Source organism: Myodes glareolus, chromosome X (assembly GCF_982192425.1).
Source record: "Myodes glareolus chromosome X, mMyoGla1.1, whole genome shotgun sequence".
Taxonomy (NCBI): Eukaryota; Metazoa; Chordata; class Mammalia; order Rodentia; family Cricetidae; genus Myodes; species Myodes glareolus.
Genome location: NC_142053.1, coordinates 87,545,188 through 87,564,369, shown reverse-complemented (window position 1 = coordinate 87,564,369; position 19,182 = coordinate 87,545,188). Strand labels below are relative to the sequence as shown.

The window sequence follows — 19,182 nt, the reverse complement described above, 5'->3', positions numbered from 1 at the left end:
GTTTGTGGTGCCTTTGCTGTCTTCTGTCAATTCTTGACATCTATAAGTTTAAGTTTAAGTTTGTAAGTTTAGGTTGAAGTCTTCATGCTAACATTCTATGGGAGTTAGGAAATAGGCATTTTTTTTTCTGTCAGCCTTGATTTCGTCTATCATGCATAGCTGATAAGTCATTGCTAGAAAAGAAGGAAGGGCAGAAACAGTGGACTGAACTCTAAGTCCTGCCTCCTCTTTTGGGTGACAGTGTCTTTGTGCACCCATCAATTCTGACCTAGTGATTCCACCTCAAGACTCACCTACTTGGGAAATTCACTGTTAAAATGAATGATAAACACTGTCAACCACTAAGAATCCTATAATCAGAAAGCTGTAAGATCCCATGTCTTCCCACTTTTGATCTCCAAGAGCAACTATGGATGCTCAGCTGACACTTTGTGCCTTGTCCTTTTGTTAAATAATTCCCAATCTAAGATTCAATTACAGCTGGAACCAAAGTCACAAGTTTTTGATTCTTAGCTCAGTGAATCAAACTGCAAATATCTATCTGGTTGATGAAAAATAACAAACGTAGCTTCAGAAATGTACTATTTTCAATCATGATAATGCAATTTGACATTATAATGGATAGATATATATTTTTCATATTTGACATGAGTATAGTTCTAAATTAATTTCCCCATAACTGAAAATAAAGGTTGAAGGTCAGGTACTAATAACAGTCTTTGGATTCTTCTAGTTATGGTCGTGTTTTCCTGAGCAACAAGGATGGGCTCCTGGGTTCCAGATATAAGAAAGCTGTATTCAGGGAATACACGGATGGTACTTTCAGGATTCCTCAGCCGAGGTCTGGACCAGAGGAGCACTTGGGAATCCTGGGTAAGGGGATTCTACTTACATCCTGGCATCTAGGAGCCTGGGTTGCTTCTATTACACCTATATCATATCAGGGAGGTTTTTCCATCCTTCATTCTCAGCTTTTCCACGTGAAATAGAAAAAGTATGGCCCTATTTTATAAAGTGGCCATGAATATAAGCATGGAAGGGAATGGTGGAAACATGCATTCTGCTGTAACATGAACCAAAATGTTCTGATTTTCTGTACCTTTGAGACAAGAATTCTCCGAAGGTAGTAGATTTTAAAAGACTCCAGAGGCAGGAGAATTTAGGAACTCCAGCATGTGAAACCAAAAATAATACACAGAGCCACAATTGCCCCCATACCTCACTTTAATCAAGGTTATATGTTGCTTTTATACAATGGGCTTTTTATTTTCATCCTAGACCAGACAGGACCTACTGCCCTCTGAAGAGAGTACTGTTGATGGAGAGAGGGTCCCTTTGTCCCAGCCACCCGTCTAGATTACACGCAAAATAACCACACAGAAACTGTATTAATTAAATTACTGCTTGGCCCATTAGCTCTAGCCTCATATTGGCTAACTCTCACATCTTGATTTAATCTACTTCTATCAATCTGTGTATTACCATGAGGTTGTAGCTTACTGGGAAAGATTTAGCATGTCTGACCTGGCGACTCCATGGCAGCTCTTTTTTTTTTTTATTTTTCCATTCAAAAATTTACACTTTCTCCCCTCCTCCCAATCCCCTCCTGCTCCCCCGCTCACCTCCTCCCTCCCCCTCCCTGCTTGAGAGTGGGCAGGGAACCCTGCCCTGTGGGAAGTCCAAGGCCTTCCCCCCCTACATCCAGGCCTGGGGAACTGTGCATCCATATATATTAGGGTCCCCCATAGCCAGAACATGCCAAAAAAACAAGTCCCAGTGCCTTTATCAATAGCTTCTCAGTCAGTCCACATTGTCAGCTACAATCAGAGAGTCTGGTTTGATCACATGCTCGTTCAGTCCCAGTCCAGCTGGATTTGGTGAGCTCCCATTAGCTCAGGCACACTGCCTCAGTTGGTGGACCAACCCCTCTCAGTTCTGACTTCGTTCTGACTTCCTTGCTTGTTTTCTCCGTCCTTCTGCCCTTCAACTGGATCTTGGGAGCTCAGTCCATTGCTCTGATGAGGGTCTCTGTCTCTATCTCCATCTGTCACTGAATGAAGATTCTATGGCGATATTCGAGATAATCATCAGTGTGATAGTGGGGCAAGGACAGGTCAGGCATCCTCTCCTCTGCTGCCCAAGGACCTAGCTGGGGACGTCCCCGTGGGCATCTATGGCAGCTCTTGCACTCTGCTTTCTCCCAGAATTAGTTCTGTCTTCTCCACCTAAGTTCTGCCCTATCAACTAGGCCAAGGCAGTTTCTTTATTCATTATCCAATGAAAGCAACACACAAACAGAAGGAACTCCTACACCAGAGTACAGCTATTCTATGGGCTATTCTATGGGCTATATGTGGCAAGACTTCAGTCCTTTCTATCAATGATCCCGCAAAACTCAGAGAATCTCTAGAGCTTTTGGCTATTATATAGAGAAAAATAGGATGAGGAAAATGGGGATAATATGAAGCATATTTGTATTTTTGAGGTACCCTCATGCTGTTGATAGCAGTACCAATTTTAGGACTTCTGAATCTGAAAATGAACCCAAGCATGTCTTTTAGTCTGAGGAAGATTAATTCCCAGTTACATGGGTCTTGCCGTTATGCCTTGTTCTTTGTTGTCTCCCTTTTCACTTCCCTGCTAATGAAACTTGTACTTCTTTTGTATGTATCAGGTCCACTTATCAGAGGAGAGGTTGGTGATATCTTAACTGTGGTGTTCAAGAATAATGCCAGTCGACCATATTCTGTGCATGCCCATGGAGTTCTAGAGTCCAATACTGGCTGGCCACAGGCTGCTGAGCCTGGTGAGTGGAAGGACAAAGGCTTTGTAGTCCTTCTGTTTTAGTCTTCTGGTTTTATCGTTTTAAACACCTTACATTCTTGGTCTGGGAGTGTAGCTCACTGAAAGATAGAGGGAATTAACTGGTGAATTGGAGTTCTAGGCAGGTTTATTTTTCTTTTGCATTTACAGTAGTTCCTGTATTTCAGTTAAAAATAGCTTGTATACGACATGGTTTTACATTGTAACTTTCCAAGTTCCTTACAGTGTTTAGTTAAGTTGTTTATGTGTGCTAATTAATAAATAAATAATAATCTTTTGATTACTATAAGAAAATACCAGCGACAGTCTACTTTAGAAATAACAGGGGTTTGTTTGGCTCACAGTTCCACAAGTATAAGGTCTGGGAACTTTATTCAGAACTGACCTTGCATTTTGAGACTGTACAAGGCAGCACATGATGAGACAGAAAATGTATGTGTGTATTCTTGTCTCCTCATGAAACCAGAGGATTCTTTTTTCAGTGTTCTATCCTAATAGCACCCCCCAAACCACTTCTCTAAATGTAGCTGAATCAAATCTGTACTATTTTACTACTGTACAATGTGAAGTAAATATCAATACATGAAGTGTTAGATGATAATCAAACCATACCGGAACTTTCCCTTTATATCTTTCTTCCAGCTTAATGTTAGTATCTGTAGCAATAAATGTATCTATAGCATCTCATCAGTTTGGGTAGTTGTCTTTAGAACTTTTTTAAAATTTGCTTTTCGTTATTTTGTTTTTCAAATTCTTGTTGTATGTATACATTATACACAGCACAGCACAATATTTTGTAAAAATAATTTCAAGTAAGTATATACTGTACATCGAGCTTCTTTGATCCCCGTATTCCCTTACTCTCCTCTTTCTTGCCCTACCCTTCTCATTTGTCCTCCAGAACAGTTTTGCTTACACAATCAGGTCATACATATATACATGATTTTTATGTATCTCTGTAAAAATCTAAGGATGATAAATGGATGAAAATATATATTTGCATTTCTGGACTGATTAATATAATTGTCTCCAGTTTTATGCATTTTCTTGCGAATGGCACAAGCTCATTCTTCTTTATGGTAGAAAGGAATTCCTTGTTTATAATTATAAATATATTATCTGATCCTCTGTTGGACACATTCAGTTCTATAACTAAGCTACTGAGAATAAAGCTGTGATTGATATGCTAGGATGTTTGTGATATGTTGACTTGGAATTGTTTCAGTACATATCCAGGAGAATTTTTCTTGAAGAACCCCCATACTGATTTCCATAGTGGCTTGACTAGTTTACTTTTTAACCAGAAGTATGTAAGAATTCTTTCTTTTTCTCTTTTCTTTTCTTTTCTTTCTATTTTGTTATTCACAACTGGATTTCTCTGTGTAATGGCCCTAGCTGTCCGGGAACATGCTCTATACACAAGAATCGCCTAGATCTCACAGAGATCCTCCTGTCTTGCCTGACTAGGGCTGGGATTAAAGGGGTGTGCCACCACTGCCTGGTTCTTTGGTTCTTTTTCTGCTTACCTAATGACTGCTTTGGGGACTGGGATGAGATGGAATCTCAATGTAGATTTGGAATTCTTAGATGACTAGTGAGTTTGAGCAGTTTATATTTGTTTATTAGCTATTTATATTTCATTTGTTGAGAACTGATCATTAGTTTATTTATTTATTGAATTGTTTGATTTATTGCAGTTTAGTTCCTTTTTAGTACTTTTTATATTCTAGACATTAATCTTGTCAGATATCAAACTAGTAGAGATCTTCTTCCACTCTATACCCTGTCATTTCGCTCATTTAACTGTTTCCTTTCTGTGCTGTACATTGGAATTTCATGAGGTCTTAATGTCAATTGTTGGTATTATTTACTGAACAGCTATAACCAGTTCTAGAAAGCCCTTTAATATTCTTATGCCTTTTTCCATACTATTCAGACTAACAATGGCAACAGTTTAGGCTTAGGTCTTAGGTTTTTTTGGGGGTTAGGTTTTATTTGTATTGTATGTGAGGTGATAGGGATAGAATTTCATTCTTCTACATATGGTTATCCAGTTTTAACTTGCAATATTTTTGAAGAGACTTTTCCAAAACGTATGTTTTTGAAATTATTGTGTGATATCTGACAGCTATTATGACATGGGCTTGTATCTGGACTCTCTATTCTGCTGATTTGTGTTTCTGCTTTGTGTCAGATCTGTTCTATTTTCTAACTCAGCCTGTGCAGTTTGACATAGAACCAAGGATTATTCGTTTGGCTCAGGATTGCTTTGGCTATACATGGTATTTATTGTTGGTATTTTGTGTGTGTGCTTCCACATGAATTTTAAATTTTTTTTTAGTTTTGTGAAGAACAGCATTGGAATTATATGGGGATTGCATTGTATCTGTAGATTGCCCTGAGTACTGTAATCCTTTTCACAATATTAATTCTTTTCAGTCCATAACTGTGGGAGACATTTTTATTTTGTAGCGTCTTGCTGTAATTCTTCCTTTAGTGTTATAAAGATTTTTTCTTTAAATGTAGAGGGGTTTTTTTTGCTTCTTTAGTTTGATGTTTTCCAAGGTATTCTTTCAGATCTTCTTTGAGAGAGAGTCTCATTATGTAACCATGGCTAGCATATAAACCATAAACCAAGTTTTCTTCAAACTCTCAGAGATCTGCTTCTCCAGTTCTGGGAGGCAGGCGTAGTTCTGAGGCACCAGTAGCTGAGAGCTTGCATTCTTATCTGCAAGTAGGAGGCAGCTATCTCATATATATTTGTGTGTATATGTGGTGTGTGTGGTGTGTGTGCACAGAGAGAGGAAGAGAAAGAGAGGGGGGAAGGGGAGAGAGAGAGGGAGAGAAAGCACACTAACTGGGTACAGGATAGGCTTTTAAATCCTCAAAGCCAGTTCCTAGTGACTCAATTTCTCCAACAAAGCCACACCTCCTAATCGTCCACCAAGTGGGGACCAAGTATTCAATATATATGCCTATGGGACCTATTCTCATTTGCAGACTGCCACATCAAACACCCTGTTCCTGAGCACTGATAAATCATTCCTTTTGAGCTACCCTAATTTTTTTCCGGGCAAAAGATAATTTGGAAGGATTCTAATTCTTGCTAACCTCTCCAGGCTGTGGGCCATGAGTTGGACATACCAGAATTCAAATTATTTACAAATATTTGTTGTATGGAAGTTGAACTAATTTTCTAGGGGGTGGCCCAAGGAAAATCACAAACTGAATTATATGAACAACAGACATTCTGTTGTCTCGAGTTGCTAGAGTCTAGACTCTACACTATAGTACTGGAAAGATTGCTTCTTTTTTTAATGGCTACGAGGGAAGGCATTTTTTTCAGACTCAGTCTTTTTTGGATTGTAGGTAGACATCTTTTCCTTGTTTTCTGTTTTGGAGGAGGGGGCCACTTGTTGGTACCTGGCCACTTAGCTCCAAAATAATCACATAGAAACTATATTATTTAATAACTTCTTGGACCATTAGCTCTAGCTTTTTATTGGCTAATTCTTACATATTAATTTAACCCATCTCCATTAATCTGTGTATTGCCATGTGGCTGTGGCTTATCGTCTAAAGTTCCGGTGTCTGGTCTCAGGTAGCCTCTCTCTACTTTGCCCTTCTTTTTCTCAGCATTCAGTTCTGTCTTCCATGCCTACCCAAGCTCTGTGCTGCTATAGTCCAAAAACAGTTTCTTTATTCATTAATGGTATTCAAGCATACAGAGAGAAATCCCACACCATTCTGTCCTAATTTTCTATTGCTGCCTTAAACACCATGACCAAAAGCAACCTGGGAATAAAGGGGTGTATTTCATCTTAGATCTCTCAAGTCACAATCCCTCACTGAGGAAAATTGTTGCAAGAATATGGAGGCAGGAGCTGATGCAGAGGCAATGGAGGAATACTGCTTACTGGTTTGCTCCTCATGACTTGCTGAGCTTGATTTCTTATACCATCCAGGACCACCTGCCTATCAAGGGGTAAAAGTCTAAAGTTCCTCAACTATAAAATATAAGTTACACATTTTCTTACTTCGATGGGGAAAAACAAGGACACAGTCATAATAAGACCAGAACTAACCCAAAATACAACACTATAAATAGTTCAGTGTTTGATGTCTGGGACAGGATCACAATCTTTTTCTTTTGGGTTTCGAAGGCCTGTGATGTCACCTTGTCCATATCTGCTTTTTGCAGCATAATCAGCTTGTCTGATAGCCTCAAGCCAGCTCCACTCCACAGTTGCTACTGTCCTTAGTGATCATCCCATAGTACTGGTATCTCCAAAAGTTTGGAGTCTCCACTGCAACTGAGGATGAATCTTCACCATTGGCCTCTCCTGCCTTCTCTTCAGGGACTCCCATTCCTGTTACATAGTGCCAACCCTCAGCTGTTCTCCATTACCTCTTCAGGTCTTCAAAGCCAGTACCACCTGACTCTTACACATTACCAATTTTAGCTCCCAGCATGGGATACAGCCTTGGCTACCCAGGACCACAGATTCTGTGTTTTGATCCTGAGGAAATACTCCCAGATTTCTCCTAAATGATGATGGTCTCTTCTTAACCACAGCTTATTTTATTCAGTCCCAGGGAACCAGTATCATCTGTGTCAGTAAAGCAAAGGTTTTACTTCGGTAGTGCTAGTATCTTGTTAATTGTTTATGAGTCTTCAGGTCTCGCTGACCAGAACCAAGGGTTCTTAACACAAAATATCACACAAATTGCCCTGGTCAGAGTCTTTGTTTGCTTCTGACACTGCACAAATCACTCTTCCATCATCTGCATCTCTTTCAGTACTTTTAGCATTTAAACTCTGTAGAAGGAGTGAACAGACCTGCTTTTCATCCTGCCCAGCTCCTGCACGGCTAGCTTTACACCCGAAATAACAACACAAATTGTATTCATTTAACCACTGCCTGGCCCATTAGCTCTAGCCTCTTACTAACTAACAAGTAACTCTCACATCTTGATTAACCCATTTCTATTAATGTGTGTAGCACCACGAGGTGGTGGCTTACCAGGAAGATTCTAACCTACATATATCTTGGGCTGGAGCTTCATGTGTCTGCGTGCCTCTGCTTTCTTTCTCCCACAATTCTGTTCTGTCTTCCCCACCTACCTATGTTCTGACCTATCAGGCCAAGCAGTTTTCTTTATTAATTAACCAATGAAAGCAACAGATAGATAGAAGACCCTCCTACATAAAAACTCCCAAATGTCCATTAAGCTTTGAGCACTCAATGGCTTTCCTATATTAAAGTTCCAATGTCCTTCCACAATCCTCTTCCAAACAGTATGATCAGTTCTGTCACAGCAATGCTCCATGAGTCTGATACCAGTTTCCATTTTAGGTTTCTGTGGCTTTAATAAAGACAATGACCAGATAACCTTGAGGAGTAAAGGGTTTCTTTCAGCTTACAGTTCCACATCACATCATATCAGCAAAAGAAGTCAGGGCAGAAACTCAAAGTACAAACCTGGAGGCAGAAACTGAAGTAGAGACCGTGGAGGGGTGTTGTTTACTGACTTGCTTGTCATGGCTTGCTCAGCCTGCTTTCTTATAGAACCCAGGACCACCTGTCCAGGGGTGGTACAACCCACAGAGATCTGGGGCCTCCTTCAATAATCATTAAGAAAATGCCCTATAGACTTGCCTATATTTGATGGAAGCAGTTTCTCAACTGATATTCTTCCCAGAAAACTCTAGCTGGTATCAACTTGACAAAATCAACCAACCAAACAAACAAAACAGGACACTGTATCTTTGGGTCATTTTCTTGTTATGTATGGCTCTACATCTAAAGTTCTCCTTTTTATAAGGATACTGGGTAATATTCGAGGTCTGCCCTACTAACCTCATTTAAAACCGATTTCCTCTTGATTCTAATTTGACCATGTTTCTAAATGAGGTCAGATTCTGAGCTAATGGGGGTTAAGACTTCAATATATAATATTTTGGAAGAGACACATTTGGATCAACAGCAGATAGAGGATTAAGTAATGAAAAGGAAATGAGAAAATTCAGATGTAAATGTTGGCAACACTGTAAAATACTTAATTGTAAAGGACGCCAGATTCATAGATTGCAGAAGACACAGTGTGGGAGGAAATCACAGAAGCAAGGAGAGAACTGAGCATGGTGTATTTGGAAAAAGGGATGTGTAGAGAAGTTATAGATACAGGTAGGAGGATGAATTTAAATCTGGCAATACACAAGAAGTGGTATTGGGACCTCTCTTGAAAGTTGCAATCTTAAATCAGAAAAAGAGAACTTCCTCATCTGAGACTGGAGTGACGGGTGGATATGTATATATATATATATATATATATATATATATATATATATATATATATTGTATATGGTACTAGAATTGGTAATGGCAGTAGAAGAGATAAGAGCCTTCAGAGTTGTATGTGAAGTTTAATTTTGATTCTCACTTTAATTAAACTGATGTGCTGGTTGTGATTTGTGAAATTTCTTTCTGGGCATGTCTGTGATAGCATTTCCAGAAAAATTAGGCAGGAACGCCTGTTCTATATGTAGACAGCAGCATCCAATATACTAGTGTTCTGAGTAAAGAGCATTGCCTCACAGTAAAGATGTGATGCCTAGATTGGGAGCTGCTTGCTCTACTATTCCCTGCTGATCACGAGGTGCTGAAATCAAGATAAATCTTTCTTTCTTTAAGTTGTTTATATTAGATATTTTGTCACAGGGTTAAGAAAAGTTACTAATCTAAATGGTAAGAGCATAATTCTAGAGTTAGGCTGTATAAGTTCACATTTCAGTCCTATGTGTGGCATTTGGAAAGCTATTAACATCTGTCTGTGACCTTCACTTCATATCTACAAAAGTTTCTTTTTGAGAATTCAAAATTTCAATGTGCTACACAAGCATTTGGCAATGTCATGATTATGGAAAGTCTGAGTGAAAATGAGTTGTGGAGAGTGAGGTACAAAACAGGTGAGCCTAGAGGAATGTGGTAAAAATTTGGAGTCACCAAGAATAACAAGATATGGAGCTACAAAATTCAATAGCACTTGCGGAGTCACTGAGACTGTGAATATATTTTTAAAAACTGCAATACATAGGGCCAAGCAGCTTTCCTCAGTGCTGTTTAGTATCTACTAGTCTAATACCAGAGGAGATGGATTCCAGGATGATATATGGCTCAGTATTTTTCAGTTTTAGTGAACATGACAATTACTTAAAGTTATTAAATTATATGTGACCAGTGATATTATATTGTGCTTACTTAGTGATATTGGAGTCAAACCCAGGTCCTTGTGCATGTTTGGGAAAATTCTACCACTAAGCTACAAAAAGGATCAGTACAATATTTGATTTTGGTTTTTGTTTTACTGATAAGTGCTGCTGCTGAAGATCTTTTATGTTCTTATTTATATTTTTATGTCGTCTTTAGTGAATTGTCTGTTCAAAGGTTTGCTCATTTTAATTGGGCAGATTGTTTTTGTTTTGTTACATTGTAAGAGTTCTTTACTATTTTATTGAAAAAAGTGAGCAGATGAATTAAATAAACGTTTCTCCCAAAAAGTACTTGAAAATACCACTAAAGGCTAGAGAAAATTCTCAACATCATTTAGACATGAGAGACCAACATATCAGAATTTCATTAGGATAGCCTATTTCCTTCCCTAAAGCAAAATTAAGAATAAAGATAACTAATTTTTGAGAATATTGAGAAAGTAGAATCGACATAGTGATGTTTGATGATTCCACTGCTTTGCAAATCAGTTTGCCAATTCTTCCAATTGTTAAGAATTGGCATTACTGTATAATTTAATAATTCCATCCCAAGTTATACATCCAAGGTAATTGAAAACATACAAAAAAACTGTATGAAAGTTGATAGTGGCAATTTTATGATTTTGTGAAGGAAATCAAGGGTCTCAAGCATGCTAGGAAAGTGCTTTACCCCCAAGCTACAACTGTAGTCCTTAATATCAGTGTCATTCATATTCCACTCAAAGTAGAAATACCCAAATATCTATCAACTGATGAGGGGATGAATAGTGCAATATATCCATAAAATGTCATATATTTTGGCAATAAAAAACAACAGTGTATTTGGCAGCATGTGTAGACCATGAAAATATTATAAAAATGAAATAGTCTAGTAAGAGAAAGACAATAAATCATATGATTGAATTTATGTGAAATGTTCAGAATGAGAAAACAAGTTTGTGTTTGCATTGGATTGGTGAGTAGTTTAGAGGGTGACAGGGGTATAGTGATTTCTGGGCTGTAATAAATTGTTCTACAATAGATCATGGTAGTAGTTACAAAACTATGTGAAAGTATATTATTTTAGGGTGCAGTTTTTAATTTGTTGTCTATTTTAATTAAATATATTTATGGGTTATATGCAATAATACTATATACATATATATGTATACACACACAATGATCAAACTCGGGTAGTTAGATATGAATTAATTGTATGGTATGTAAATCATATCTCCATAAAATTGTTATAGAATGTCTATATGAGAGTAATAGGAAGTTGGTTGTAAAAGGCAAGGTTAGAGGCCGAGGTACTTTTTGGAAGTGAGGTCACTTTTCCTGGAGAGATATGAACAGAGGTTTATTTACCACAAACAGAGCAATGACAACTGGTCAATCAAACCACTGTACCCAAATCTACCTTCACAAACTAGTGAGTTTGAGGTACTTAAAGCAGCAGTAATGGTTCAGAGGTTACTTATAGGAACATGGATAATTAAAAAAAAACATTGAAAACCTCACCTATCATAGGTGATGACTCATCAAATTTGCTTTCTTAGAGCTTCCTGTATAGTCTGCGCATTTTTAGCGGTTGTTACTGTCTTTGTAATCTATGATGGCAGGTATTTGTGAATCTTGAAAGCTTCTGGAGTAAAGATATGAGTCAATGGTTAAAAGCACGTGTTTCTCTTCCAGAGCAATGTGAATTCAGTTCCCAAAATGCATACCAGAAAGCTTACTACCATCTATGGCTCCAAAGGATGGCATGATGCTTTCTTGTCTAAATGGCCATCAGCACTATGTGGGCATACTCCCCGTACATATGAATTTAAAATAAACTAAATCTTAAAAATCTAAAGTATATTGTAGAGATAGAATCATAAGACTTGGTACTTCATTGGATGTTGAGTATTAAAGTGGCAAGGAAAACTAAAGTTTTGAGTCTTGGCAACTAGGAGAATAGGTATGCTATTTCACAACATCAAAAGCACACTTTGGAGAAAAGTTTTACTTTTACTTTTTCCAAGGAGAGAATTAAATTTATAACAATTTTAGGTTGTCTTTGGTCCTGAAGATTGAAGCTAGGGCTGCCTACATAGTAACCCCCAATGGAAAATTTCCATTTTTATCTGCTATTAGGACAGTATGAAAATGATATCTACTACTCAATTGCAATTTTGAGGTGAGAGTTTAGCAACAAGGTAGGTCTGACTTGAAGTTGTTAAGATTTTTCAAGGCGAAGATCATAATATGTAACTGAAATCTTCCTTAGAGTCTGGGAGAAAGGGGTGAGATGAGCGCGGAGTTTATGGAAACAGTTTCATTCAGGAGGCAGCAAGCAGAGACTCAAGATGAGCAAAGAAGCCAAATGATACAACATCATAGCCCCTGAACACAGCCGCAGGACTGCATCATCACAGAATTATGTCTGAACTTCTGTGCATGGAGGGGCTAGAAGTTTTTTTTTTTCCAAGCAGAGAGAAAAAAAAATCTAACAAAGTAAACTGGAGCTTGGTATGAGAATGATGGATGAGACTCTTGAGGGTGCTGAGGCTCATCCACTGCAGCCTTTCGAAATAGAGGGAAATGTCATACTCGCACCACTGAGATGTTCCTTACTACCCTTCTTAGGTGAAGTACTTACTTACCAGTGGAACATCCCAGAAAGATCTGGTCCTGGACCTGGTGATTCTGCTTGTGTTTCCTGGATTTATTATTCTGCAGTGGAGCCCATCAAGGTAAAAAAAAAAATTGAATATTGAAAGAAGGATCCCAGTAATGGACAAACTACCTGGCAAAATGACAACAAAAGATGTGGTTAAAAGAAACAAACAAAAAACAACCAGCCTACCAATCAACCAACCAACAAACAAAAATAAAAAAACAGCTTTTAACACCCAGGGTTTGAGGAAATTTACTCAAATGCTTGCCTTATTTTAATAGGAAGAGGGATGAAGGTAGTCTGTGACACCCGATAGTTGTCATGAGGATTTTCTTTTTTGTCTCATCTTTTTGGGTCCTATAAGCAGTATGTTCTCATATTTTTAAGAATGCGGATAGTTGTCAGGAAATGAGGGGCCTGTCGCAAATTTAACTCGAATGGCCTTGGAATAACTATGATTAAGTCATGCTGCCTCTGCCTGGGGAATGAATTTAGTCTATCTAGACAGATAATCTTGCAAGTCTTCAGCAATATGCTATGTCTACTCTATTATGGGTATTTTTCTTGGAGTTATGGATGATGCAAATGTAAGGTATCGTCCCCACTTGCAAAGTCCAGTTGAGCAAAAAGGAAGCAGAGAAGGTGTCAGGAAGAAAGCCACCTGTAATCTGGACTTTGAAATCTAAATGAGAGTGTGCCATAGATAAGGAGTAGGTTGGAGGAAGGGCATTGCAGGCATAAGAAACTGCCTAAAAAGGTGTTAGCTTGGTACATTTAAAAATTACTAAATAATTCAATCTAGCTAAAGCACAAGTTATACAAACATCACATCTCAACTATGTCTAGAATGAATACAAAGTATTCATGATAAAGTGACAATGGGCTTAGAGTAAGCTTATTTGTGACTCAACTCTCAACAAAGTACTGCCATCCAGGAATAACCTCATGTCTTTCTCCCTTCATCAGGACATATACAGTGGCCTGGTGGGACCTTTAGTCATCTGTCGAAAGGGCGTCTTGGGACCCCATGGACACCGGAATGATATGGACCGGGAATTTGCCATGTTGTTTTTGATCTTTGATGAGAACCAATCTTGGTATCTGGAGGAGAATATCGTAGTTTATGGGTCACAAGAGACAAAGCGTGTTGACCTACAGGATGAGACTTTTGTGGAGAGCAATAAGATGCATGGTCTGTAGAAAAGAAGCTACTCTTATTTCAAAGTAGTTTTGAGGAGATGATGTGCTAGGCTCATCTCTATCTGTGGGTGCATAATTCTGGAAAGGATGAGAAAGTTGGACAGTGGAATGAAAATGACTTAGAAAAAAGCCTTTCTTATTATTCTACACATATATTTGTAAAACAAATACATGGTCCAGGTTAGATGAGGTGCCCAGAAAGAAGGAAGCTAACTCTGTAAAGTTATCATTATGATACAAGCAAATTTTAACATACTAGATAAGTGAAGATGGACATTTGTGGCACTCTATGTACTTAATTAGCCTATCTAGACAGACAATCTTGGTAGGTGGCCCTCTGTTTCAAAATTCTGAGTTTGTTTTCCTCTCAAAAGCTTGATATCTAATCATCACTTTACATTCTGGATCGGTTTTGTCAATATAGACAAATGAAGGACAGCTTGTCAGTTTTACTATTAAAGCAAAATTTAAATTTGCATGGAGTAGTTGGAGAAGCTAGCCACGGAGAGTAGCACATGGAGCTGTTACATACCATCAAGAACTTTTTGATTCTTGAATGAATCTGGGGTGGGAGAATTGTATCATCAAAGACTTCCTTTGCTCTAGATATCTGGTAGCTTTTCACAAAAAAAAAAAAAAAGAAAAGAAGAAGAAGAAAGTCGCGAATGAGAGGGAGGGCTTAAGTGCAGGGGAATGTCTGAAGTGATCTCCCCCAGCACTTCTCGCCTAAGATTTCTTTGATCTGAGAGTGAGGTGCAGCTTTGATAATGACTCTAATGGAACTCAAAAGTAGTAGCCCATTGTCCTACAGATTTTATCTATTTCCCCTTGATGGAAAGATGAGTGATTCACACTAGAATGGATGATTCACAACTTTACAAAGTGAACTTTTTTCATTTCTGTCAAATCAAGGAAATAAAATGGACTAGAAGTGAGAGGAAATGAGGGCAAAGATAGGTCCTCCCAATTCGGGATTTGGCTAATGCCCACTTTTATCTACTCAGGTGTCCATTTTCCCAAACCTCAGCTGTCACTCTACCTAGCTAGCTAAATAGCAGGTATTTCTAAACGCATTCTGAGCTATAAATACAAAGAAAAATAATGTTGTAGTCCAAGGGACAAATAAATAATATTCTAACTTCTCCTCTACATTTCTGAACCAGCTGAAAAAAATAAGTGGTTAAGATAAAATATGAGCCTTATTACCGAAAATGCTAATTGGAAAACTGAATTTCATTTTATAACTAAATATGATTGCTGATAGCTTTCCTTGCAAAGGATAGGTTTTCTAAATTGTCATTGACATCAATGGACAACAAAATTTCTCTGCATTAAGAGAGGCAGGAGCTTACCAGAACCAATTAGTGAACCAATTTGCACCCTTTTCTATGATCAAAGAGATAAAACCTCTAGAAGTGGGTGAGCCGAGCAATTTGGTTCTTGTTTTTAGCCAAATCCACAATTTGATGTTGGTAGACATAGAAAAATACTGTAGCTGTTCCTTTCCATTATTTTCCCTCTTGAAGAGTAGAGAGAAATTGCCTCTCATCTGTGAGAAAATGAGATGTGGGAGGAAATTGTTTTGGGTAAAATCCTACCAATATGAGTTAATGTAACCATGAATAGTTCAGTGTAGCATGGGATGTGATTTTGGAAGACAATTTGTTAAATAAAACAATGTATATTGTAGTCTGAGTTATCTGTTCGTGGTTTTGCAAGTGTGCCAGGAAGCTATAGCACTGTAGTGTATAAATTTATTTCCTGCTATTAGTAACCTGAGACAAGTTGGCAACATAGGCTTTCACACCTTAAAAGATAAATAAACCTAGAAGACAGATTTTGGAGAGTTCTAATGAATCATGCTGAGGAGTATTGAAGGAGTTCAAAGGGGGAAGGTGATATAAGAAATTGAGGTTACATAGAGGAGCTTAGGAAATCAGAAAAGTTTTCTTAAGAGGGTGAAATTTTAAAGAGAAATAATAAGGAAGCAATTTTTATGGGAAGGAAATTCAGAAGCCTAAGGATTCAGACGTGTATAGACCGAGCGGATGGTGGTGAAAGAGAACAAATCCACTAACTGGAATCGATAGTGTGGGTAGTTGGAGGTGGACCTGGGAAGCTGATATGGAGGTATATTTTAAATGAGCTTATTGCTGTGGAGTTGTTGTTCTTTGGGAAAGGGAGGAGCCCTTAAGTTTTTTAACTTCAAAATACCATGTTTAGAATAATTACTTAGAGATAACCCTGATATCATTATTGCGGAGGATACATTCTATAGAGTGATGTAGCAAGTTAGTAGCCTATTGCTATCATCAGAAATGATAGGAAATACACGTCAGACAGTGGCAAACTGTAAATGAAGAAAAAGATATGAGACATTTTCTTCTTTTGCAGCCATCAATGGGAAACTCTACGCTAATCTCAAGGGTCTTACCGTATACCAAGGAGAACAAGTAGCCTGGTACATGCTAGCCATGGGTCAAGATACTGACATTCACACTGTACACTTCCATGCGGAGAGTTTCCTCTATCAGGTGAGCTGAAATATGGTTGAGCCTCACAGGGGTGATTCAAATGATACCTTAAGAGTCATCGCAGAAGGCAATGGCAAGGAATAAGTTAATAGTTAAAGAATATGAAGGTTTATGATATAGAACATCTAGAAGGGGATTCTAATAAATTGTGTACTCCAGGGCAGTCACTTCTTATAGGATTTAGCTTTTCCTTCTGATAAGAAAGAGAATGTCTTACTTAAAAAGTTAAGTACATGGAAGGAACCAGTGTTACTGTATCTGAGCCTAAGACTTTAGATTCGATGAGCAATGATCTTAAGAGGAAGGAATTTCAAATATTCTTAAAAATCCCTGAAAGTCTTGAATCCATCATAACAAGAGTTTAAGTTCAGGATCTACATAGAACAATGCATGGTTGTGAAAAAGTTTTAGTCTTAGGAAAAGAGCACAGAATTGGAGACATTGTTGTAGATTAGAAATTTAGAACTATTTTGATCAGGGTCTTGGCAAGCTGGATTCACTTCTAAAGGAAACATGTGGATCCTTCTAAGAGATCAGAACTTTACCCAGACTCTCTAGATTTTAGCTTACAAAAAGTTTCAGAGAAACCAGATTTGAACCCTCTAAAAGACTGGTAACATCTTTCATCTGTGGCACTTTATGAAAAAGTAGGAGAACAGTGCTGTGTTGTTTTAGTTTGCATGATTGAGTTCTAGGAGAGATAAATAAATGGACCTTTGATGTTTCTCATTGTCGCAGACATTTGGAGTCTTAAGAACCTAAAAAGGACATCATAGACTTTTAGTTGCTGTAAGCTGTAAATTGGTTCCTCATTTTCACTTCTCCCCATCATCTTTATTATAGAATGGACACAGTTACCGGGCAGATGTTGTAGATCTTTTCCCAGGGACATTTGAGGTTGTGGAGATGGTAGCCAGCAACCCTGGCACATGGTTGATGCACTGCCACGTGACTGACCATGTTCATGCAGGCATGGAGACCATCTTTACTGTCTTGTCTCATGGAGGTAAGACCCAAATACCCCAAGTGTGCTATTTTCTAATCTTTTGTCTAGTCTGTAGAGAACAGGTGATAGTAAGGAACCACTTGAACTTCCCCTACTGGCTCAGAAGAACCAGGTTTTATCATAGAGCAGGGCCCCTGTTTAGACATTTCCCCAAGCTGCATTTCTTGTCCTCCCGTGTGAGTATATTACATTTGCAAGGGAGGGCTCTTTGCCAGTGTAGGTTTACCACCCTTTGGCAAAAATAATATTTATTTATTTACAAATTCTTTTAACGTCTAATAGAAATTACTAATGAATGTTTCTTTGATGTAGTCAGTGTCAATACAGACAAATGTGTGGGACTTGGAAGATAGCTGAGTGGGCAACAGTGTTTGCAAGCCAGCATGAGAATCTAAGTTTGCCGTTATTTAAAAGAAGTTGGGTATGACCAAAATACCTGGAACCCAGGTGTGGCAAGATGAATACAGGAAGATCCTGGGAGCTCACTAGCTAGTCAGCTAAGCCAAACAGCAAGTTCTGGGTTCAGTGGGAGACTCTTGTCAATGAAACAAAGGTGAAAAGTAGGAAGAAAGACATCCAGTGCCCTTTGAATGCATTGGCATGAGCACACATATCTGCCTGCACAAGCACATGTGAGCATATATACATCAACCACATCACACACGCGCACACACACACACACACAGACAGACAGACAGACAGACAGACAGAGACATGCTCATTGATCCACACCCCAGATTGTAGTGAATCCTTTTCTAAAGAGAAGAAAATAATTCTAGGGGATACTCTAGTCATGGTTTTGTGAAGGTTGTGAATGGCAGCTCTTCAGAATGTTCTCTGTCTAAGTTCAATGGTAAATGTCCCACTTTTCTTCTACATGAACTGTGTCCAGGAACCAGCACTATTCTCATTCCAAGAAGCCTTCTTAGATCGATGTTTATTTTTACTTAGTTTTTATTTTTAATATTATAATATAATTATAGCATTTCTCCTTTCCCTTTTCTCCCTCCAAACCATTACAGGGTCCTCTTTCCTCTTTTTCAAAGTCATTATCCCTTTTCTATTATTACTGCATGCATGTATCTATATCTATATATACATTTCTTTTCCTAATTATAACTAGCTCAGTCCATGTGATGTTACTAGTATGTATGTTTTTAAAGTTTTTTTCATATATGATACTGATTTGGAAAATAATGGTATTAGAGTAGGTATTTTGAGATTTTTGAATATCAAAAGATATAGAGAGGAAAGATGCCTTTGACTATTCAAACAGACTTAGTGAACTAGAGTACAGAATACAACTCTGCTCTTAATGGAAGAAGACAAAATAATAGTATGTATGATTTCTCATATTATTAAAAAGTTTTTCTCTGCCAAATCTTAATGCTAGAATATGGCTTCTGTTGCTTTTACTTATTACTCTGGTTCAATTCCCCAGAACCCAGTTGTCATTTTTCTGTCACTCCATAGACCAGAAGACACACACAATCAAGGTGCTACAGATTCATATAAGCTTTGCTCATGTTGATTTAGAAGGTCTTGTTCTGTGGGTGTCCTCCATGCCTTCTGGTTCTTACACTATTTCTGCTGCCTCTTACTTGGTGTTTTTTGAGCTCTGAGCAGGGAGGGATTTGATGGAGATTTCCCATTTAGAGCTTAGTCTTCCAAGGTCTCTCATTCTCTGGCTGTGGGTCTCTATATT

General features: G+C 38.1%; 1 protein-coding gene across 10 annotated transcripts in view; it reads left to right on the top strand.

Annotated features, from left to right (window-relative positions):
* Heph (hephaestin) overlaps positions 1–19,182 on the top strand; it is an 87,184-nt gene that overhangs the window by 59,401 nt on the left and 8,601 nt on the right. For all 10 annotated transcript variants that reach the window (XM_085684413.2, XM_085684412.2, XM_085684411.2 and 7 more), the window contains 6 exons: positions 734–873; positions 2,675–2,806; positions 12,707–12,813; positions 13,704–13,929; positions 16,332–16,471; positions 17,315–17,477. In XM_085684413.2, coding sequence (XP_085540539.2) covers positions 734–873; positions 2,675–2,806; positions 12,707–12,813; positions 13,704–13,929; positions 16,332–16,471; positions 17,315–17,477 — 908 coding nt within the window. The remainder of the gene's footprint in view (positions 1–733; positions 874–2,674; positions 2,807–12,706; positions 12,814–13,703; positions 13,930–16,331; positions 16,472–17,314; positions 17,478–19,182) is intronic.